Genomic DNA, 19,098 nt, shown 5'->3' with positions numbered 1-19,098 from the left:
CAAGTTTCCGCAGTGGAAAAGGGCCATCTGTGGCCTACGGATACAGAGGAGTTAAATCTTTATGAAACCTATTAGCCACACTGTCTGAAATGAAAAGAGAGAGCGGGTGCGTCGTGACAGAAACTATATGCCAGCCACGACGTCCCAGCAAGCCTCGAAGGACTTGGAATTCTTCAAAGTCCAGTTAATAATGGACTCGCTGAGGTTGTCCTGCGTGTTGGGACCCCACGGTGCTCCAGCAGATGCCACACATGACACCCTCTCACATTTCATGATCATATGGGTGGCCTCATTGACTGCATTGATTCTGAAGGATTATCCGGGCTGGGGCCATTACACTGAACGCAGGCCGGCTCCTTCCAGTCTGTTGCTGCACTGGATAATCCTGGCTTCTTCATCAGTAATATCATTAGGGCGTCGTCTCTGCATGTTATTTCTGGGTTATTACCTGCAGGAGAGCAAGTACTATGGCTAACGCGGGCCATCTTTCTCGTTCCCTGCTGGGAAACACAGCCGTGTTGACAAATAAAGCCTCCCTCCGACTGGGGGAAAGGAGAACGCGCCCCCGAGCGGCATCCTATTCAAAGCTCATCGAAATGTGTATGTGGCAGAATCACGAGTGACATTTGAGGGAATGTTCCAAACGTGACGATGCTAAAAACAAACCCATCACAGCACGTTGGTTAGAGACGATCTTTGAGAGGCTGGAGAGCAACGTGAGATTATAGTCTTTGTTTGTAATTAGTCAATTGCCGCCTTGGCTCTTAATGATCAAACTGTTCAAAAATAGAAGATCAGTGGCTTTCCTGGAGGAATAGAGCGGTGACGAGCTGGTGCTTTATGTTAATTGAGGGGAGTCTAATGCAGTCGTTAGCATGCGTAGCAGCAGACGTAGCAAACCTTAATTCTTTTTCACTACTTCCTCGTGGGCTGGCTTGGATGACATCTCTGCATGCATCGACTGATGAGCTGCTCAGTCAGTGTTGGAGGAGAAGCACATGCACTCCAGATACCACCGATTCAACAAGCACCTGACAAACTGATCGGCCGCTCCTTCCACAGGTCAGAGGTCACGCTGTCACTTTACTTCCTGAATTCACTTCACTAAAGGGAACCAGGAGAAGTTGCAGCAATACGTTCACCAGCGGGAAGAAAGACAAACTCAAAATAATTTTCTTCTTCGTTTATCACGTCAGACCGATGTATAAAGATGTCTCATTACTTGGAGTGTATATCACTACTTTCATCTCCTGTTCCTTCAAATCTTTGGAAAACAAGACAATATTTTCTGAGGTCATACAATCTGTCACGATAGCTCCATTCATTTCAGGGGCCTGCCATTGAAACAGAAAATGTCATATACCCGTTTCACATCAATTTAATACAATAAAAAAAATATTACAATCTTATTACTGGGCTCTTTTGGAGATGAGCTTAGCAAGCCAAATACATTAAATAAAGAGTTTCTAAATAAAAGGTAAATAAAGATGAGGAAAAGTATCCAATACGTTGATGATATTGGATCATTGAATAGCTAAATGGATCCAAATTAGGGCTGAACGATATACCGTGTCATGGCGATAACCGCGATATGCGCATGCGCGATATTCACATCGCAGGGACGTGCAATTTAAAAAATTTTTTTAAGGCCATTCGATATCAAGTAGGTAAATTAACTCAAACACGTCATGTTACAATTATTTAGCTGCTTGCTACAAAAGGAAAACTTGCACGGCTCTCATGTCAGTGGTACTTGAGTGGAGTGACATGCAGGCTCCGAGTCTGCATGCACAGCAAACAACTATTTCAGATGCCTTTGCCGGTGTCACACCATATGAGAAAGGTTCAAAACGGCTTAAAGGAGTTGGTGTATAGCTGTTCTTCATTTTATTTTTATAATCTTGTTTAAAAGATGTCCACTACTTTGCTGCTATTTGCACAAAAAAGGTTTTAATTGTGGAATCAAAAGTTAAATGACCTATTTGGTCACGTATGTTAATTCCCTAATGTGAAAATGAAGCTTCCTATATTTTAATGTAATACGTTTAATCTCTTTGATCCCTTCTAGACACCACTCTTCTTCATTCACAGATGAACCCCCTTATTTGAGGGTAAGCAACCTGCATTATCATGACATGTTAGATCATGAATTAAGGTATGATGAGTCAACCAGTTAAGATCCAGACGTCCGTGACTAAAATCCTTCATCCGGTTAAATATAGTTAAAAAAAACTCAATATATATCGCAGGGGAAAAGAATATCGCAATGTCAGTTTTTTTCAATATCGTGCAGCCCTAATCCAAAATGATTGAATTGTTACACCCCTATCTAAAACGGATACTATTTCCAATACCTGAACTTGTGTAAAAGTTGATAAGTCTCAATTTGTCAAGAGTTTGTTAAAAACCCTTCATCACTTTCTTCTTATTTCATGGCATGTTTTTTTTATTCGCGCTTAATCCTCTGTTCACACACATTGCAGGGAATCCCATGTTCCCAAAACCTAGGTTCATGAACGTTTTGTGTTCATCATAAACAGTGTGGCGGCTCATATGTCAGCCTGATCTGCCTCAATTAGAGGGGTTGTAGCAATGAGTCATTCATCAGCGGCGTCCCCCTATCAGATGCTGGTTTGCTCATTCACTGGCAGCGATGATATTCTGATATTCCGTCAGATGCCGGGCCAACACTGGCAGCGCAGGTGGTGCCGCTCCTCCAGTGATGAGCCCATCTAAATACAAACTGTCGCGCGAAAAGAGAGGAATTGTCTGGTGTCTGTATCAATAACAAGATCATCCACTTAAGTGATTGAGGAAGGAGACTATGCACAGCAGGAGAAGCCTTGTTTTTGTCAGCGTTCACGCGGCTTCGTATGGCAGAGGCCTCCCTCTCTCTTTCGCTGTCTGTGCGAATGCAGTGAGAAGATACAAATGACTGAGGATGCAGTACTTTCCTCAGGCTCAGAGGGCGTGAGTAATACCCCGGCGATAATTTAGAGCCGAGAATCGCATGCTGACAAAAAGCAGCATATGTTGTGTGAGTCAGTTCTGCGCTAAAGCTGAGGAAGGGAAAAAAAAAAGTTTCAGTCCCTCCCTTCCAGCTCTCTTCCACCTTATTTCCCATCTGGCCTTTTTACATCAACGCCACTCATTTGCGCTTTCACTCAGCCTCCCCCTGTTTTTAATAGCAACGAGGCAGTCATACCTTCCTTCCGATGGCACCGCTTGGTTTGGTGGGTGGGGGTGGCTCAAAGATCCTCTGCTGCTGCGCTGGGGGCAGGGTGGAGTACAGCGGGATGATCTTGATGTCCCCGACTTCGGGCCCCAGGTCGTCCACCTCCCTCTTGATGCGCTTGCAGGCTTCGTCAATTTCCTGAAAGATTGCAAGGGGCAACAATTAATCCGGGGTGTCACCTGCGTGCGCAGACAGCAGAATATACAACAGGTTCAGCACAACACCTGCACCAACAATGGCGCTGAAAGTGGATGGGGGGGGGGGGGGTTCCCTGCTACAGTACATTTGTTCTAACTATCGCGCTCCATCTGACGGAGGAAATTAAACCTGGTCCGCAGTATGCTGTGCAGAGCTCCCTGTGGCTCTGTTGTCAAATGCAGCAATCATGGAAACATGGACGGGCGCGCGCACACACACAGAGACAGACAGACTCAAGCGGGGTTCATTATTCCACCGTGCAGTATTGTGGGGGGGGGGGGGGGGGGAAATGGGAGATGAGACTGCAGCACTGATGCATAACCAGCGGCAAATCACGGCAGATCAGTTTAGTGAGGCTGAACGTGGAGGAGCCGGTGGGCTGCAGACAGACAGACGACCTGAGCAGGAAAAAGAGAGAGGGCCCTTTCTCTAAAAGCATATTGAGATGCACCATTATTAAATATCCCTGAATAGTCCACAGGCACCCCTTGCTTAGAACACATCTATATAGGTCTCTGTTACCTACCCATTATCCTGCTTTGAAGTCGTTTCCTACAACAGATTTTAATTTTCCCCAGCAACTCCAGCTGTTAAGAACCATTTTCTGTGTTTTGCTAACAGTCATTTAATCGTCATGAAGCAGCAGTTACAGCCTATACTGTTGCACCACCTGCAGGCCCAGGGGAGCAGCGCAGCTACGTTTCAAAGAGGAGTCATGAGGCAGTGAAGAACCGGAGCCAGAATCATTGTCCTGATGCTTATAGACACATAATAAGCTACGTCAGAGCTGTCGGCCTATATCTTTGCTTTGTTGCAACAATTAATTAAGAACAAATTAAGACTCGAAAAGGAATACTTGTTTAACAATGAGTGCCTTGATAGTCTACGCTGAGGTAAACCTGCACTCTGTCTGCAGTGCACTCAGTTGATATATATTTAATATATAAAGCAAGTCAATGTCAGGTCAACAAAAGGCTAAACTTTGTTTAAAAAAAAAACAATTAAATGAAAAAGTAAAGTAGAGAATTTTCTTTCGTGCACCATACAACATCATTTCTCGTACACATTTTTATTTTCTAAAAGCATGTGAAATAACGGCGAAATTAGTTAAAGCATGACTGTAGCGGACAAAATTTGTTGGACTGTGTGAAGCAAAATATGTCCTGTTTTCTTTCCGGACTGCAAGTGTGTCATTAGCCCAGTTGTCCCCTTGTTCCTCGTATTAAGTCAAACCCTGCTGATGGCCATGTGCCTCTTAATCAACACGCTGACAAGTGGAAATCGGTAAATGTGAATGGATTGGTAAAATTATCCCGGGTATTAATAGCCTATCAAGCCTTTGGATGCAGCAGCTGCCATGGAGAAGAAAAAAAAATGGACCCCTTTGCCAAAGTGCTGGAAGCAAGCTGGCAGTCTGTCCCTTAGGGACATCAAGACAGTGTGTGTGTGTGTGTGTGTGTGTGTGTGTGTGTGTGTGTGTGTGTGTGTGTGTGTGTGTGTGTGTGTGGGCAGTTGGACAGTGTTGGGAACCTGTCCACCAGCTCTCCCTGCGACCCCAGAAGCAACCATCTACAGCCAAGCTAATAACCGACACATTTAGGCACTCCTCTTGACTAGCAAACAACTCCCCCCCCCTGTGCCAACCCCCATGTTTAGATGTTAGCTGCTGAGGGGGAAGCTTAAATATTAGGACTTATCTTTGCTCAACAGCTGGGATAAGTTTTTTTTCCCTTTTTTTGGAGTTGTTGCTTCACTTTTATTTGTTTGTGGAAGCAAAATATATTTCTCAGAAAACCTGTGGAGGAGAGGAAGGGAGTCCTGTGCATTTAGCTTCTGTGTGTTGTAAATCAGTCCGAAAATAAATAATCCATGCCATGGATCTGCCTCCTGATCATTAGTCTACATCAAAGTTTTGTGGAGAGTGGAGAAGTGCTTGGAGGGCGTGCTGCAGCGCCCTTTGAACACCCATCTCTGCCAGACCTACCACACATTAACTTCTTTAACCCAATTAGGAGGGGGTGATAATGAACTCACCGTGGGAGTGCTCTCAGTAATGCTTCAGCTTGACACAGTGCGGGGGGGGGGTGGAATATAAATCAACAAATTACATTTAACTGCATGAGAAATGTTCAACATATTGGCTGCAAAAATCCCAGAATTTTCTACACATTCACAGGAGAGGGCTTCAGAGTTTCTCGCTGGGAAACACCAGTAAATCTAAAATCAATTCGCAGCCCTCAAGGAGACCACTTCAAACACCACGCCCTCCGATGACTTCGGAACACGCTGCACATCTAGTCAAGCTGCTTCTGAGTGACAAACATTTCCTGCTAATGAACAACCCATCGCGAGATCCGATTGGGTGAAAAGAAAGACACATGCAAGTCTCATAGTCATTAAAGAGCCCCTATTATGCTTTTTGGGGTTTTTACATTTTTCTGCATGTAAATGGTCTGCAGAGGCTAAAATCCCAAAGTTCCCTCCAGAGGGAGTTTCTCTCTGATTGGCTGTTCAGCTTAGCGAATCAGTGCATGAGAAGCGAAACGGAAGTGAGGTACGCAAACAAACGATTAAGAAGGCACACACAGACGGCTATTATTTTTCATCTTCAAACATGTTTTCGAGAAGTCGCTATGTGAAACAGTCTGTGAAACAGTCTGTGATGGACGAGAGTGAAAATGGAACGCACGCTATTTGTTGGTTGTATATACCACGCAGGCTGTCTTCCGGTTGCCTCTTTTGAATGACGAATACACACTACCGCCTGCTTGCTGGTAAGGAGAGTTATGGCCACTCACGCATGCGCGGTACGTGCTACTTGGCCGTCGGCTGAGTCTTTGCGGTGTGTTCCAGTGCGACTTTTTGGCCAAGACGCAGGAGACGTGAGGCGACACAACAATCGGGTCCGTCGGGACGTGTTCTTTGGTGTCAGTTTGGGTGTGGTCAGGGCCTTTAAGCGTCTATAAAGGATGCAAAAGTCAAAAAGGGTAAACCAATAGCAGCATTAGAATTGTTTTATAACCATTCAAATATAAAACTTGATGATTAGTGATCAATTTAAAAGAAAATATGGTGATAATATTGTCCAGTCGTACAGCTACAGGTTATCGCGTGGTCTCCAACAGCATTTTGTCAGAGAGAATAATCGTAGCAGCTCAGGCTTCTCCTGTCCAATGATCAGGACATTGAAACGTGTGTGTGTGTGTGTGTGTGTGTGTGTGTGTGTGTGTGTGTTCACCCTGCTGTGACCAAATTCATCACTTTGGGCATGAACCCTGCCCTCCATTACACATCAGTGGATAACATTTGCAGGGAGGGAAAAAATAATAAATGACTTAATTTCAGAGATTTGTGGGTAAGGGCAGAATCTGGGTCACTCGTGTTTTTTTCTTCTTCCCGTTCTCCAGTGCAAACCGCGGTGGTTTCCCAAACAGCTAAACTCACGTGCATTAACATCCATCAAGCTGAGGATTAATCATTTCCTGTGCAGAGGGGGCACGAGTGTGTGCCCATGACACCGTGTGTGTGAGTAACTCATCTATGTAATTAGATTAATGTGCACACTCTTAACTTTGGAGATGAATTCAATCTCAGCACAAGTTTATAACCTTGTTCAATTGCACAAAACGTAACACTTTAATAAATGCATGTAATTCTATACCAAGTCGATGTATCGATGAATGGGTCGACTCAGCGTTTCCGCCAGGGGGGCGTCTTGCCGTCCTTTGACGCCCTTTTCAGCTCGGGACGCCCTGAACGCGAGCCGAGGGCGTCCAAAAATATTAATAATTCGAGAGAAGATCGAGAGTTTTATCGCTTGAAATGACGAAAAGGAAAAAGGACAAGGACATCCCGCTGTTGAAGGGGCAAACGAGTCTGGTGGATTATTTTCGGAGTATTGAAGATTGATTGACCGACATCGAAGGTGCCTGCTACAGGACAACACAGAACGTGCGCAATTTGGACGCGATGAGCAGGGGGGGTTTTAGTGGAGCAGGCGCGTGAGCTGCAAGCACCCGGAGCCTCGCAGCGGCGAAACTGAGGCTCCGTGGTAAACTGCGGTAACATGAAGAGCCGTTTGGGAGGCGAAAAAGCCGGCGCTTTAAAGAGCAACTTCCTGGTTAAAGACACCTGTGAATAAATGTGTAGGAAAATGATGAATACACTAGATCAGCCTTTCCCAAACTCAGGGTCGCGACCCAAGGACCCGTTTTTGATTGGGTCGCCAGTTAAATGCATTGCTACACACACACAGTGTCAGAGCTGATGGCTGCGTTGCAAATACAATTTTTATTTTTTATTTATTATTTTGAAAATGAAATTATGCAATATAGCATTGTATATTGAATGATTTAATTTTCTAAATACAAATAAACTAAAAATAAAAGATTGTATTTGTATCAGCTCTGACGTGTCCCCCGCGAAATTTTTGCCGCGCTGTCTGTTTATTGTCTGTTGATTAATCCCGATCGTACGTGATGGCAAAAAGACGATACAAAGAGGAGTTTTTAAACGTTGGCTTCATTTCTGTGTTAGAAATGGAGAGGAGCAGCCTCAGTGTGTTTTATGTGGAGAGGTGCTCAGTAACGAAAGCTTGAAAATGAATAAATTGGACCTGGCATCTCCAAACAAAACATCCTCTGCATCGGGACAAAATTGAAGGATTTTTTTTATCTGCAAAGAAGAGTCTTTCAAGAAGCAGTGTTTTGACGGCGGAAAAGTAAGTCACTCATTTAATAATTTGTTTTGTGTTTTTGTGACTTCGTGAAATGTCTGCTCTCAGATTTCTTCTGTGCGCGCTTGGATCTTTTGTGCAACAACCCTGTCAAAATCCCTCCGTGGGGATTCCCCACAGTATTGAGTATGTAAGTCGCTTTAGATAAAAGCGTCTAACAAGTAACATGTAATGTAATGCCAATATAAATGTGGTTGCCAGGTCCACATTGGGTATACAGCATACGCCGGCTGGTGTTAAAAATCACCCAATAACCCAGCAATGTTAATGATAATAGCTTCTCTGTTATTTTCAGGCATTCAAAGGGAACAGAAGGGCACTGAGGGCATCCTATCAAGTCAGCCTCCACAAAAAAAAAGTTAATCAGTTGCCAAGTGTTGGAGTTTCTTTGTCTCAGGAGTGTTTTAAAACAGCTCTGTTCATTTAAAAGTGTTTAAAAAATGTGTTTACATAGTTTTTGATCTAGTGACAAACTTAATGTTGCACTTTCTGATCATTTAAATTTGGTTTCACCTGTGATGTACTGTATACACTTGACTGCACTTCAGTTAGTGTTTTGTCCCTTTCTGTTTACAACATGTTTGTTCTTTGTTCATTTAAATAGTTTAAAATGGTGTGTACATAGTTTTGAGCTAGCGACAAACTTAATATTGCACTTTTGATAATGGTATAATTGAAATTTGTACTGTATATACTTGACTTCACGTCCCATGTTTTGTCTTTCTGCTTTTGATCCTTATTTTTTCTGGGCAAGCTCAAAGGGAAGGTTGTTATGGTGAGAAACCTAATTGCTGCGATGCACTTTTAAATTAAATAAATATTTTCATTCACATTTTAAATTCACGGTGTGTTGCATTCTTTGTTTATAACTGTAGATATTATGGAAAATCATGATATTTTTTGAGCTTGGGTCCCTTAGGACCACAACATTTCTGTTTTGGGTCTCATGCTGAAAAAGTTTGGGAACCCCTGCACTAGATTTTCAAAAAAATATACAGAAATATACACTAGTGACATCTGGCGTCGTTTTTGTAAGAAATGTTCACTTCCGCATAAAAAAGCCTTGGCACGTGACCTCCCGCGTGTGACGTAACACGGGGACACAAGAGGGGAGAGCGGCCGGTGTAACGTATTAATCAACATGGATCCCAATGCTAGTTTCGACACAGAAGACACAGAAGAAGTTGAACATGAATATTCGAATGCATATGACGGACCACAACCTTATAATTATGAGCCTGCTAGGCGTCCAAGAGACCAGGAGCAGCCAAGATTAGAAGAAATAACGGCCATCGGAGAGAAATTGAGCTGTGGTGTGTGGAGAACCAGTGGAGAACTGGGCAGCTATCTTGGTGAGTGACCGGCGTTAGCTACAGAATGTTAGCATAACGTCACATCACAACATTGTAAAGTTAGCTATCATATATCAGGCTATAACTAAAGTAGCATTGATAATATAGTAACGTTACTGGCAGGACTGTTGATACTGATCCATAACAGAAACTAATGCGGCAAGTATCAGCCGTATCTCGCGTTACCTAATGCAACTCCACACTACGATGCTGTGTACCGGAGGAGAGACGCGAGATACGGCTGATACTTGACGATCTGGCGGCGAGAAAGGTTGTGGAGCCTACGTTGATATGTCGTCCGTAAATGGCTTGATGGAAAGCAGGTGTGTAGTCGGGGAGGGTGCACAGCTGATTGCAGCAGGTGAGTGGAGGTTGAGCCGGGAGCCAGGAGTGACAGCCACCACGCACACACAAACAACACAGACAGGGGGAAACAAACAAACACAAAGGACACGGCTGGAGCAGTACAGCCACCACAGCGTTACCTAATGCAACGCCACACTATGTCTTACGGTGCCTGTATCGGAGGGGAGAGAGAGAGAGCAGCGAAGGGGGGGGGGGGGGGGGAGAAGTAATACGGTTTCCTGATAAAGCTGTAGAGAGTAATGTGCTGCAGGGAGGTGGATGCACAATGCACCCAGGAACGAACGCTAGCTCCGGTCCTTTTTACTGTGAACTCGATGTCCTGACAGGCTGGTATTTGTGCAACCTGCACAAACACAATACTGCACCATGATTACAAATGGTGAAATACAATGTAAAACTACCAAAAAAATACCAGCTCCTTAAAACACAACCGCTCTACTCAACGCAACTACTAACTATACCCGCGGTCAGAGAGCGGAGATGTGTCCCCCTGTGTGATGTAATATGACGCGTTTGACGTATGACCTTAAAAAAAAAGCCGTTTTTAAGAGTAGAGATCAAAATTGCTCCTTTCCCTCTGAATTCCTGCCCTTATGTCTTGTAAAACATATCAAATCCTACATTCACTTTCTTAATTATAATTTTCAAGCAAGTTTAAGCATAAATGTAGAAAAAAAAACAACCTGCAAGATGCTCTTTAAGAGAGCCAAGCCAAATGATCCGGCTCACAAACATAAAAAGGACAGTATCTATAAGGGACGGCTCAAGTCAAAATTCAAAACAACACCCCCCCCCACACCTCTCGGGGTGGACGCCCTCTCAGCCCTGGCCTGGCGGAAACACTGGGTTGATTATCTGTGGTGTTGGTCTGACAGCATATACATGTGGTACATATATCATTTTGGTTAGTATACTTAAATAGTAGTCTAAAGTTTTATCATTATTTATTTGTTGTTTAAAGTGTTTGTGATGAAAAAGAAAAAAATATCCACATTTAAGAAGATGGCATAATATAGAGATGTAGAATATGTACTTAAAAAGCAAATAAAGCGATGCATTAGTTTAATATTATTTAAGAGTTGATAACAAGCTGATTATTTAGTTGCAGCTCAGTTTACAGTTGAAGTTGAAGGGATTAGTTGATAATAAAAATATTGTTAGCTCAGTCTTTCACTCGCCTGATGAAATTGTAAAGACAAATATACTAAGGATGCACAATAAATACAAATAAAATAAACGTCGCAATATGGACTGCGCAATATTCAAATCCAGGAAGCACAATATTTGCTAAAAGAGTTTGTAAGCCAGGTTACATTTCATTTCAAATGGTGATTTAACAAACAGTATTCTACAGACTTAAATGAAGATAATTGTTTGGCACCGATCCTTCTTAAAGAAAAAACATTATCATTTCATGTATTATCAAAAATGATCAATCCCTCGAAAATTGGGGGATCTAATCGCAATACTCGATATACACCTTGATAAGCCTGTTTACAAGCCTCACAAATAAAAAAAGTAGATGTAGTGAAAAGCTTTGGAGCGGTACCTCTTGTCCGGTGAGGAAGAGCAGCAGGTCGCCTTCATCCACCTCGCACATGTGGATCTGGACCACGGTTCGGATGGCCGCCTCCAGGTAGTCCCCGCTCCGGTTCGGGGGTGTAGAAGATCTCCACGGGGTGGGTGCGCCCGGGGATGGTCAGCAGTGGACAGTTGTCAAAGTACACCTGGAACTTTCCGGCGTCGAGCGTGGCACTCATGACGATGACCTGCGGAAGAGAACGGGACAATGTATTCGCGAGAGAGGAGAAGGGAAGGGTAAAAGCAGGGAGTGGAAAAGACTGTGGTGATTCCGGGCACTCAAGTGTACAATGAGTATGTTATTTATATAGCTTGATGATAATTGAGGATAAGGACACACGCTAAGTGCTGCAACAGAATCCAGAGTAGATGGATAATGCTTTGAATCGCAATTTAGAATGAGGGCCTCGGCACGAACCCAAGTCGGTGTCCGCTGTGAACAACTTGGCACCACGCTCCAAGTGTCTGACCTACACAGAGCCGACGACAGTCCTTGTTCCTGATGTTGGGTACACAATGTTCCCTCTGGAGCCATTAGCTGTGGCGCATTAGGATTCTGATGGGGAAACTCGTCTCCCATTTTCAATCCCAAACATTTTCAGGGGCCAGTGTCTCGGCATTTTCGCTTTACGCTCTGCGAGGCATCATAATTGCTCTTAATCAAGGGCAAATTAAACTTTCAAATTTGGTAGGGGATAGGGATGGAGGAGATGGAGGGGTGTGGGTGGATGATCATCCCAATAACCTAGACCTCATTTAACAATCGGGCGACAACAATCTAACCTTTGATTCCTCGCTGACATACAACCAGTCATTATCCATCTGCTTATGAGAATTATGTGAGGCGCAGTCTGCCATAAAACTTCTGGCTGCCTGTGCAGACACATCACCATTCCACCATTCCTCCCCCTCCCCCACCCCCCCGGTTGATTGGCCTCAAATGGGGACTGACTCCACTACTCACTGCATTTCTCCCTCCTCATGTACACAGCTGTCAGACACAGGGACACTGTCGGGAGGGACTGTGACAAAAGGGAGGGATGACAGAGGAGGGTGAATTTATCCCGCAGTTTGAGGCTTTAACAGCATTTTGAAGGCGTTAAGTGGAAACAAATCAGACTACTGTCAAGAGTACTGCCGACACCAAGTCTAGAGATAACACCAAATAAATGCTAGACCTGATTTTCCAGAATAAACAGGGTGTATAAAGAAATACTTTAACCACAAAACAATCATTTCTTATATGATGTGCCCTGTAGCTCTTCAACGCTACATTATTGATGGATTAAGTAAATGGGGGCTGAGCTTAAAAACAAAGGGCGGCAAAACGATGTCAAAACATCCGTTCACCATTTCTCCCAGTATAATCCAAGTCTGATCTAGTCAATTGGATAATCACTAAATCACAAAAACGTATGATTTTTTTGTTTGCAAGTAGTGTTGTATCGCTTTGCTTTTGTTAAATGTGGCTTCTATTTGTTTTAATTAAATCAGGAATGTTCTCAGTTTGCGCATCTTTGTTCACATTGGGGCTGAAGCATCTTTTAAAGGTTAAGGAACTCACAACCTTTGAAATGACTATCAAAGGGTTGCAATCTGTAAACCCTGAGGCCACAAAGGAAAGGATTTGTTTTGATATAAATACACCAAATGAACGTAGCTTGTTATTCTTACCTTGAGGTCAGCCCTCTGGCGGACGACCTCCTTGAGGACCCCCATGAGGATATCTGTGGCTAACGTGCGCTCGTGGGCCTCATCCAGGATGATGACACCGTAGCGCTCGAGCAGAGGATCGTTCATGGCCTCCCGCAGCAGCCTTCCATCTGTCATGTACCTGAACACAAGACACGCAGGCTCTATCAGAACATACTGTTAAAAAGGATATAAATAGCCCCACCCCCCTGTAAGGAGCACGGCATTCATATCGTTCTAGGATTTCTACAATGCTGTCTAGGGCTACTGTGGCTGTGAGGGAGTGTGGTCGTCTTTCAACCAGAAGGTTGTGGGTTCGATTCCAGCCCATGCAGTCAACATGTCGATGTATGCTTGGGCAAGATACTTAACCCTGAGTTGCTCCCGATGGCATGGCCAACGGTGTGTGAATGTGTGTGAATGTTAGGTCCTAGAGTAAGGTACACTGCTCTATATGAATGGGTGTGAATGGGTGAATGACATGTAGTATGTAAAGCGCTTTGAGGGGTCTTAAAGACTGGATAAAGCGCTATATAAGTACAGTCCATTTACAATGCGGGAAATGGGACAGAATAGCAACATGTGATTTAATCAACTGTATAATGCTGAAGTTGCCAAAATGTTTGTGCACGTTTAGGATATATTTTGAGGCTCCTGTTAGGATTATAAGCTCCTACTCTAATCAACTCCTCCAGATATCAGCTGTAGCTGTGTGATTGTTTTTGTTTGTTTGAATAAAAGAGAGCCAAGAGGAATCACTGTAGCCATGTTTCTTACTTGAGCACCGTCTTGGCAGAGCTGCAGTCCTCAAACCGGATGGCGTAGCCCACCTCTTGGCCCAGCATCACATCCATCTCATCGGCGACCCTCTGGGCGACGCTCATGGCGGCGACCCTGCGAGGCTGGGTGCAGGCCACCGCTCTCTTCGGACCCTCCACTGCCAGCACCATGTCCCCACACCACTGAGGGATCTGCAGGCAGCAAGACAAGTCTGGTTGTGATTGAGTACAAATGGCATCTTTCAGGTGGAAACTTCTTTGCTATAAGTTATAATCATGTAGTTAATGCTGAATGCACATCACCATGGACATAATCGTGCAGCCCACGTTGTCAAGAGCAGCACGTTACGGCTACACTTTCACAATAAAAGCCTGTGGCATCTACTCTGGATCCATGCAAACCAGAGAGCATTACGACGGCAGGAGAGGCACCTCAAAGAAATAGCTTACAGAGCCCACTTCACGGAGGAGGAAAGAAAGAGGGGTTTCTACTTCTTGCTTTAGAAAGACAGGCTGCTAGTGGAAGACACTTTGCCAACAATACTTTAACAAGTAGATCGATCCTCTTCTACAAATTAAAATCAACAAACAAAATATGTTTAATTCAGTTTGTTTAGAAACTTTGCTCAAGAAGCACCAACAATAATACAATTTGTAAATGCTAGGGGGGAGTAAACTGTATGTGTCAACTTTAAATGAAAATTAAATGTGTGAAATGAACGAAGATGAAGTGAGTCAGCGGGTGTAGTGACAATTTTGTTATGAAAACAAAAAGGATTTCTAAGTACTACTTTAAAATGCATTACAACAGCTTGCTATGTCCTGCAAAGCATATACCCGATGGCCAGACACAATTCATACCCCACAACTTGTCCACTGATATTTGGAGGAATGTCTATGTTTTTAGCATTTCACAATAATGTAAGCTGCATTTTTATTAAAACAAATACAGAACTATTGTGAAAGGGACGTTTTGCCTCAATACAATACCGAATATTCTCGCTTAAATTGTAAGAAATACAAATAAATATCTAATTTAAATAAACAGCTGATTTAAAAACAAACAAACCCTTCCTTAATCCGTTTGTATTTGCAGAGGTGACCATAAACGTAACATTCCTTGAAAGTCTGTTTGAAAATTCACGATGAATGAGTGGAATATGAATGGTTTCTCACATCATTAAGGCAGAGTGCATTACACCACTATATTTAACAAGTGGTGGAAGAGTGGCTTGTTTTCCCCTCAGGAGAGGACTGAGGCTCAACCACTGATTTACTCTAATCTTCTCTCTTTCAGATTTTAAAAAACAGACATCCCCACTCTGCTAAGAACTTTAAATACACTTAAAGGAGACATGTCATGCTTTTCCGGTTATTACCCGTCCCCTTGTGTGATATGAAGGTTTTTATGCATGTAAACGGTCTGCAGAGTCAAAAACCCTCAAAGTACACCTTGTAGCCAGTAAAACTCTAACAGAGAAAATACCTCCCCAAAACGCCTCGTTGGAGATTTCAAATGTTTCATTGTTTACCTCCTGGGTATCGCTACGTAGGGATACCCATTTGCCACGCCCAGAGCTATGACCAGGCTGATTGGTCCAAATTAACCAATCCACGGACTTCCTCACACACACACACACTCAGTGCAGGCAGCTCTGCTGATCTCTCCTCCCTTGCTGCAGGCTGATAACAGACAGTTGGGATTGCGGCGAAATTCTCTCTGCAGACCCATTCTCACAGCGTTTATCAACCTTTTTCTTACTCAATATCAAGCCACACTTATTGTTTTTACTTCAGCTGTCACTTTGTGTGTGCTCAGGGTAAGTTTGGCTGTGTATCACTAAACAAGGAAACAACACCTCCACGGAGCTCAGCCCGATTCACAACGTCCCGACCAATCAGAGCACACTGTGCTCACAGGGAGGGTGGGGGCTGGAGCTATTGGAGCTATAATGAGCCGTTAAAGGCAGAGAGTGAAATGTAGTGAATACACATAGTTTACAGAGATGCTGTATGAGAAACCAATGAGTTTGGAAAATTGCACAATATAAATCTATTCTAGTAGATCTCAACAATGGAATTATGATCAGTGGAAATGGCCATGACATGGGACCTTTAACAACGAAAGTGTTTGAAATCCATCAGCTGTTCGTGGCCCATTTGAGTGTATTCACTACTGAAACCGCTCAAGTGCCGGTACCTGTGTGGTTTTCCCAGATCCCGTCTCCCCGACCAGCACAAAGCACTGGTTCTGCATGAGGATGTCGGTGAAGCGCTCTCTGTACTCCCACACAGGCAGCTGCAGGCGCTTCTTCAGGATGTCGTAGTAGCGAGGCGTGTGGGGCAGGTTGGTGTAGGGGTTGGTCTGCTGCTGGAGGGAGGGCTGTTTGGTGAAACCCCCACTGCCGGACGAAGCCACGCTGCGGGGCACACTGGAGGGCTTCACGTCTCTGTCCCGATCCCTGGGCCGGTCATCGCGCTCTCTGTCGCGGTCACGCCTGAGGGAGAAGGATGCAGGAAGTCAAGATTTGTTGAGCAAACATATTAGAGCACGACTTTTGCTGATATTGCAATATGATTCACGATAATGGAGGAATAGTTTTTTTCAATATTATTCACAGATATATTAAAAATGATCAAGTTGTGATTTTTTTTAAGGATGATCTGTAACAATCAGATATTTCTTAAATCTGTGGAATATGATTTGTAAGCCACGACATGTCTGCAGCAACACAAGTCTTAATCAATGATTATACTTTCACATATTTTACAATTAAGAGATATTGCACGCGAGTCGATTTGGATATTGCACTAATAACAATTAACTATTTGGTCTATAAAATGCCTGAAAGAGATCTGATGTTCTCAGAGAACAAGAAGACTTCTTCAAATGACTTGTGTTGTCCACTTTCAGTTTTACCGCCATAGGAAAAAAAAAATGGTTTATCCTGAAAAATGACCAATATCATGATGGAAGGTTTTGGTTATACTGCTCAGCTCTAAACAATAAAACCCCAAAATGCCTGTACACTCCAAAAAACTCCACAGATTTAACATTCTGCCTGAGAAATGGAAAAGATTTGAATAAGCACACAGACGAATGTTAGCCCATGTCAAGTTCATTTCTTCAAATTGAATGAAAAGGTTACTGCGCATTTGTATTCACTTCTACAAAAACCACTGCCTAATCAAGTGTAACATGCAAAGGTCATGAGTTAACCGCCACAACCCCAAGTGGTTCTCCTATTGCAATAAGATTTATTTTACAGCTTCAGAGTAGAATGAGAACCATTTATATCCTCACATTATTTAGACAACGATGATGTGTGGAGCTCTGTTGCAACGCTTATGTGTGAATGAATGGCATTTCATGATAAATGAGGGTTTGAACATGGAAGTGCAGGTTAACTTTAACCTGCTTTTTCTGTCAGTCTAAATCACAACAATTGACTTTAATACAACATAAAACTGAAATATTAAGTAAATATCCATATTTGAGAGGCAAATTTAGATAAATTACTTTAATGAGTTACAACTGTTGTTACTTTTGTGTCCACAATAAAACTCAATGTCCATTGAATGTTTTAACTTCTATTTACTACTCAGTTTTTACTAAATGTATGATATATCTACAGAGGGACATAAATGAATCAACAAAAGTGACGCAAGGCAAGACTAGTAGATAGATGAGTATAGTGAAGCCAGACATAAGTAGTAGAGAGGTGAGGATAGTGAGGCAAGACGTGACTAATAGAGAGATGAGCATCATGTTGTTTTCTGGATGTGCACATTTCTTCTCATGTGAGAGCGGCATTATGTACATTGGATGATGCGAATCTCTGTTGTATAAACATTACGCACTTCTTCGTTGAGTATTAAATAATCTATGTATTCACTTAATGGATATTCATGGTTCAATTACCGATGTTCTAATCGTTTCTAAAAGGTCAAATCGGTTCAAAAATCTGAGGCAATGACTCCGAGCGCACTCTCCGTGAAGTCGACAAGTTTATTCGCCTCAACTGTGGTCCTCTAAATAATAAAGCCCTATCCGGTCTGGTTTACGTTATTTTTAACGCATTTTAATGTCATTTAACATCTTCACAGAGAGCTGACACTAGTGGCAGTTACACCTGACAGCTAACAGGCTAGCATTACCCTGGCTAACTGTCCTGTGTGCAGCTTTACTTCGTCATTCTGTCCCCTAAACATGCCACAACAACCAGGAATTCCTCATGACATGTCGACTTTGTCTCATGAAACGTAGCGTTGTCTGCTCACTTCTATTAAACACACGGGGCTTTACGGTAGCTCGTAACCACGTGCAGTCTGTTTGCTAACATAGCTAATTAGCCACTCGGCAAGCTACATAACAGTAGCAACCGTTCACAGCTAGCTTTTCAGTCTGTATCGGAACAACCATGCAGTTCAACCACTGCCTAAGCTAACTTGCTAGCTAAACTTGTGTAAACGTTTGCAACACGACAACAACAGCGAACATTCCAAAAACACGTACCTATCCGAGGGTCTCTTTTTACCCGGAGAATAATCATCGCCCAAATCTACACGCTGTCGTCTGGACATCCTTCCACCGGGTTCCCTCTCAGCTTATGTATCCTCCTGCAGACTTTTACCCCAAACCCGTTAAACACCATGCAAAATGGCGACCGGAAACTCTTACCTCATTTTTTATTGTCCTTGTGCAAAATGTGTAGAACTCAGTGCTTTTAACTGAGAAAGGTCCAGGCTTTACTGAGACATGCACATTATGTCCAGAAACTATTGCAGTCCTGTAGATCTGATGCAGCATTTAAGATGCTGATATCAGTGTGATGATGCTGAGCCCGCCGAAAAACACACGCACGCGCACGCACACACACGCGCGCGCGCGCGCGCACACACACACACACTCCCAGCCCGAAGCATCACTGCAGCAGGCTTACTGCAAACATTATTCACATATTGCATGAGTAATGAGAAAAAGCAATGGTGGGAAGTTACTTGGTGCATTTTCCAAATTCCTTTACTTGTTAAATTATGAACACGTTCTGCTAAAAATACAATTTAGAGACCTCTGATTGTACTTTTTACTCCACTACTACATTTATCTGACGACTTTGAAGTTTCATGTTAAGATTATTAATGCTAAATATCATCAAC

The 19,098-nt window shown here is 43.2% G+C and overlaps 1 protein-coding gene across 1 annotated transcript in view; it reads right to left on the bottom strand.

The window, feature by feature from the left end:
- dhx15 (DEAH (Asp-Glu-Ala-His) box helicase 15) overlaps positions 1-18,787 on the bottom strand; it is a 31,627-nt gene extending 12,840 nt beyond the window's left edge. Inside the window, 7 exon segments of the mRNA XM_079668933.1 lie at positions 3,206-3,373; positions 11,436-11,528; positions 11,530-11,655; positions 13,142-13,301; positions 13,937-14,130; positions 16,139-16,436; positions 18,620-18,787. Coding sequence (XP_079525059.1) covers positions 3,206-3,373; positions 11,436-11,528; positions 11,530-11,655; positions 13,142-13,301; positions 13,937-14,130; positions 16,139-16,436; positions 18,620-18,624 — 1,044 coding nt within the window. The 5' untranslated portion in view covers positions 18,625-18,787.
- Between the last annotated feature and the right edge of the window lie 311 nt (positions 18,788-19,098).

The sequence above is a fragment of the Notothenia rossii genome, assembly GCF_949606895.1.
Source record: "Notothenia rossii genome assembly, chromosome: 3".
Lineage (NCBI taxonomy): Eukaryota > Metazoa > Chordata > Actinopteri > Perciformes > Nototheniidae > Notothenia > Notothenia rossii.
This window is presented reverse-complemented; position numbering and strand designations above follow the sequence as displayed.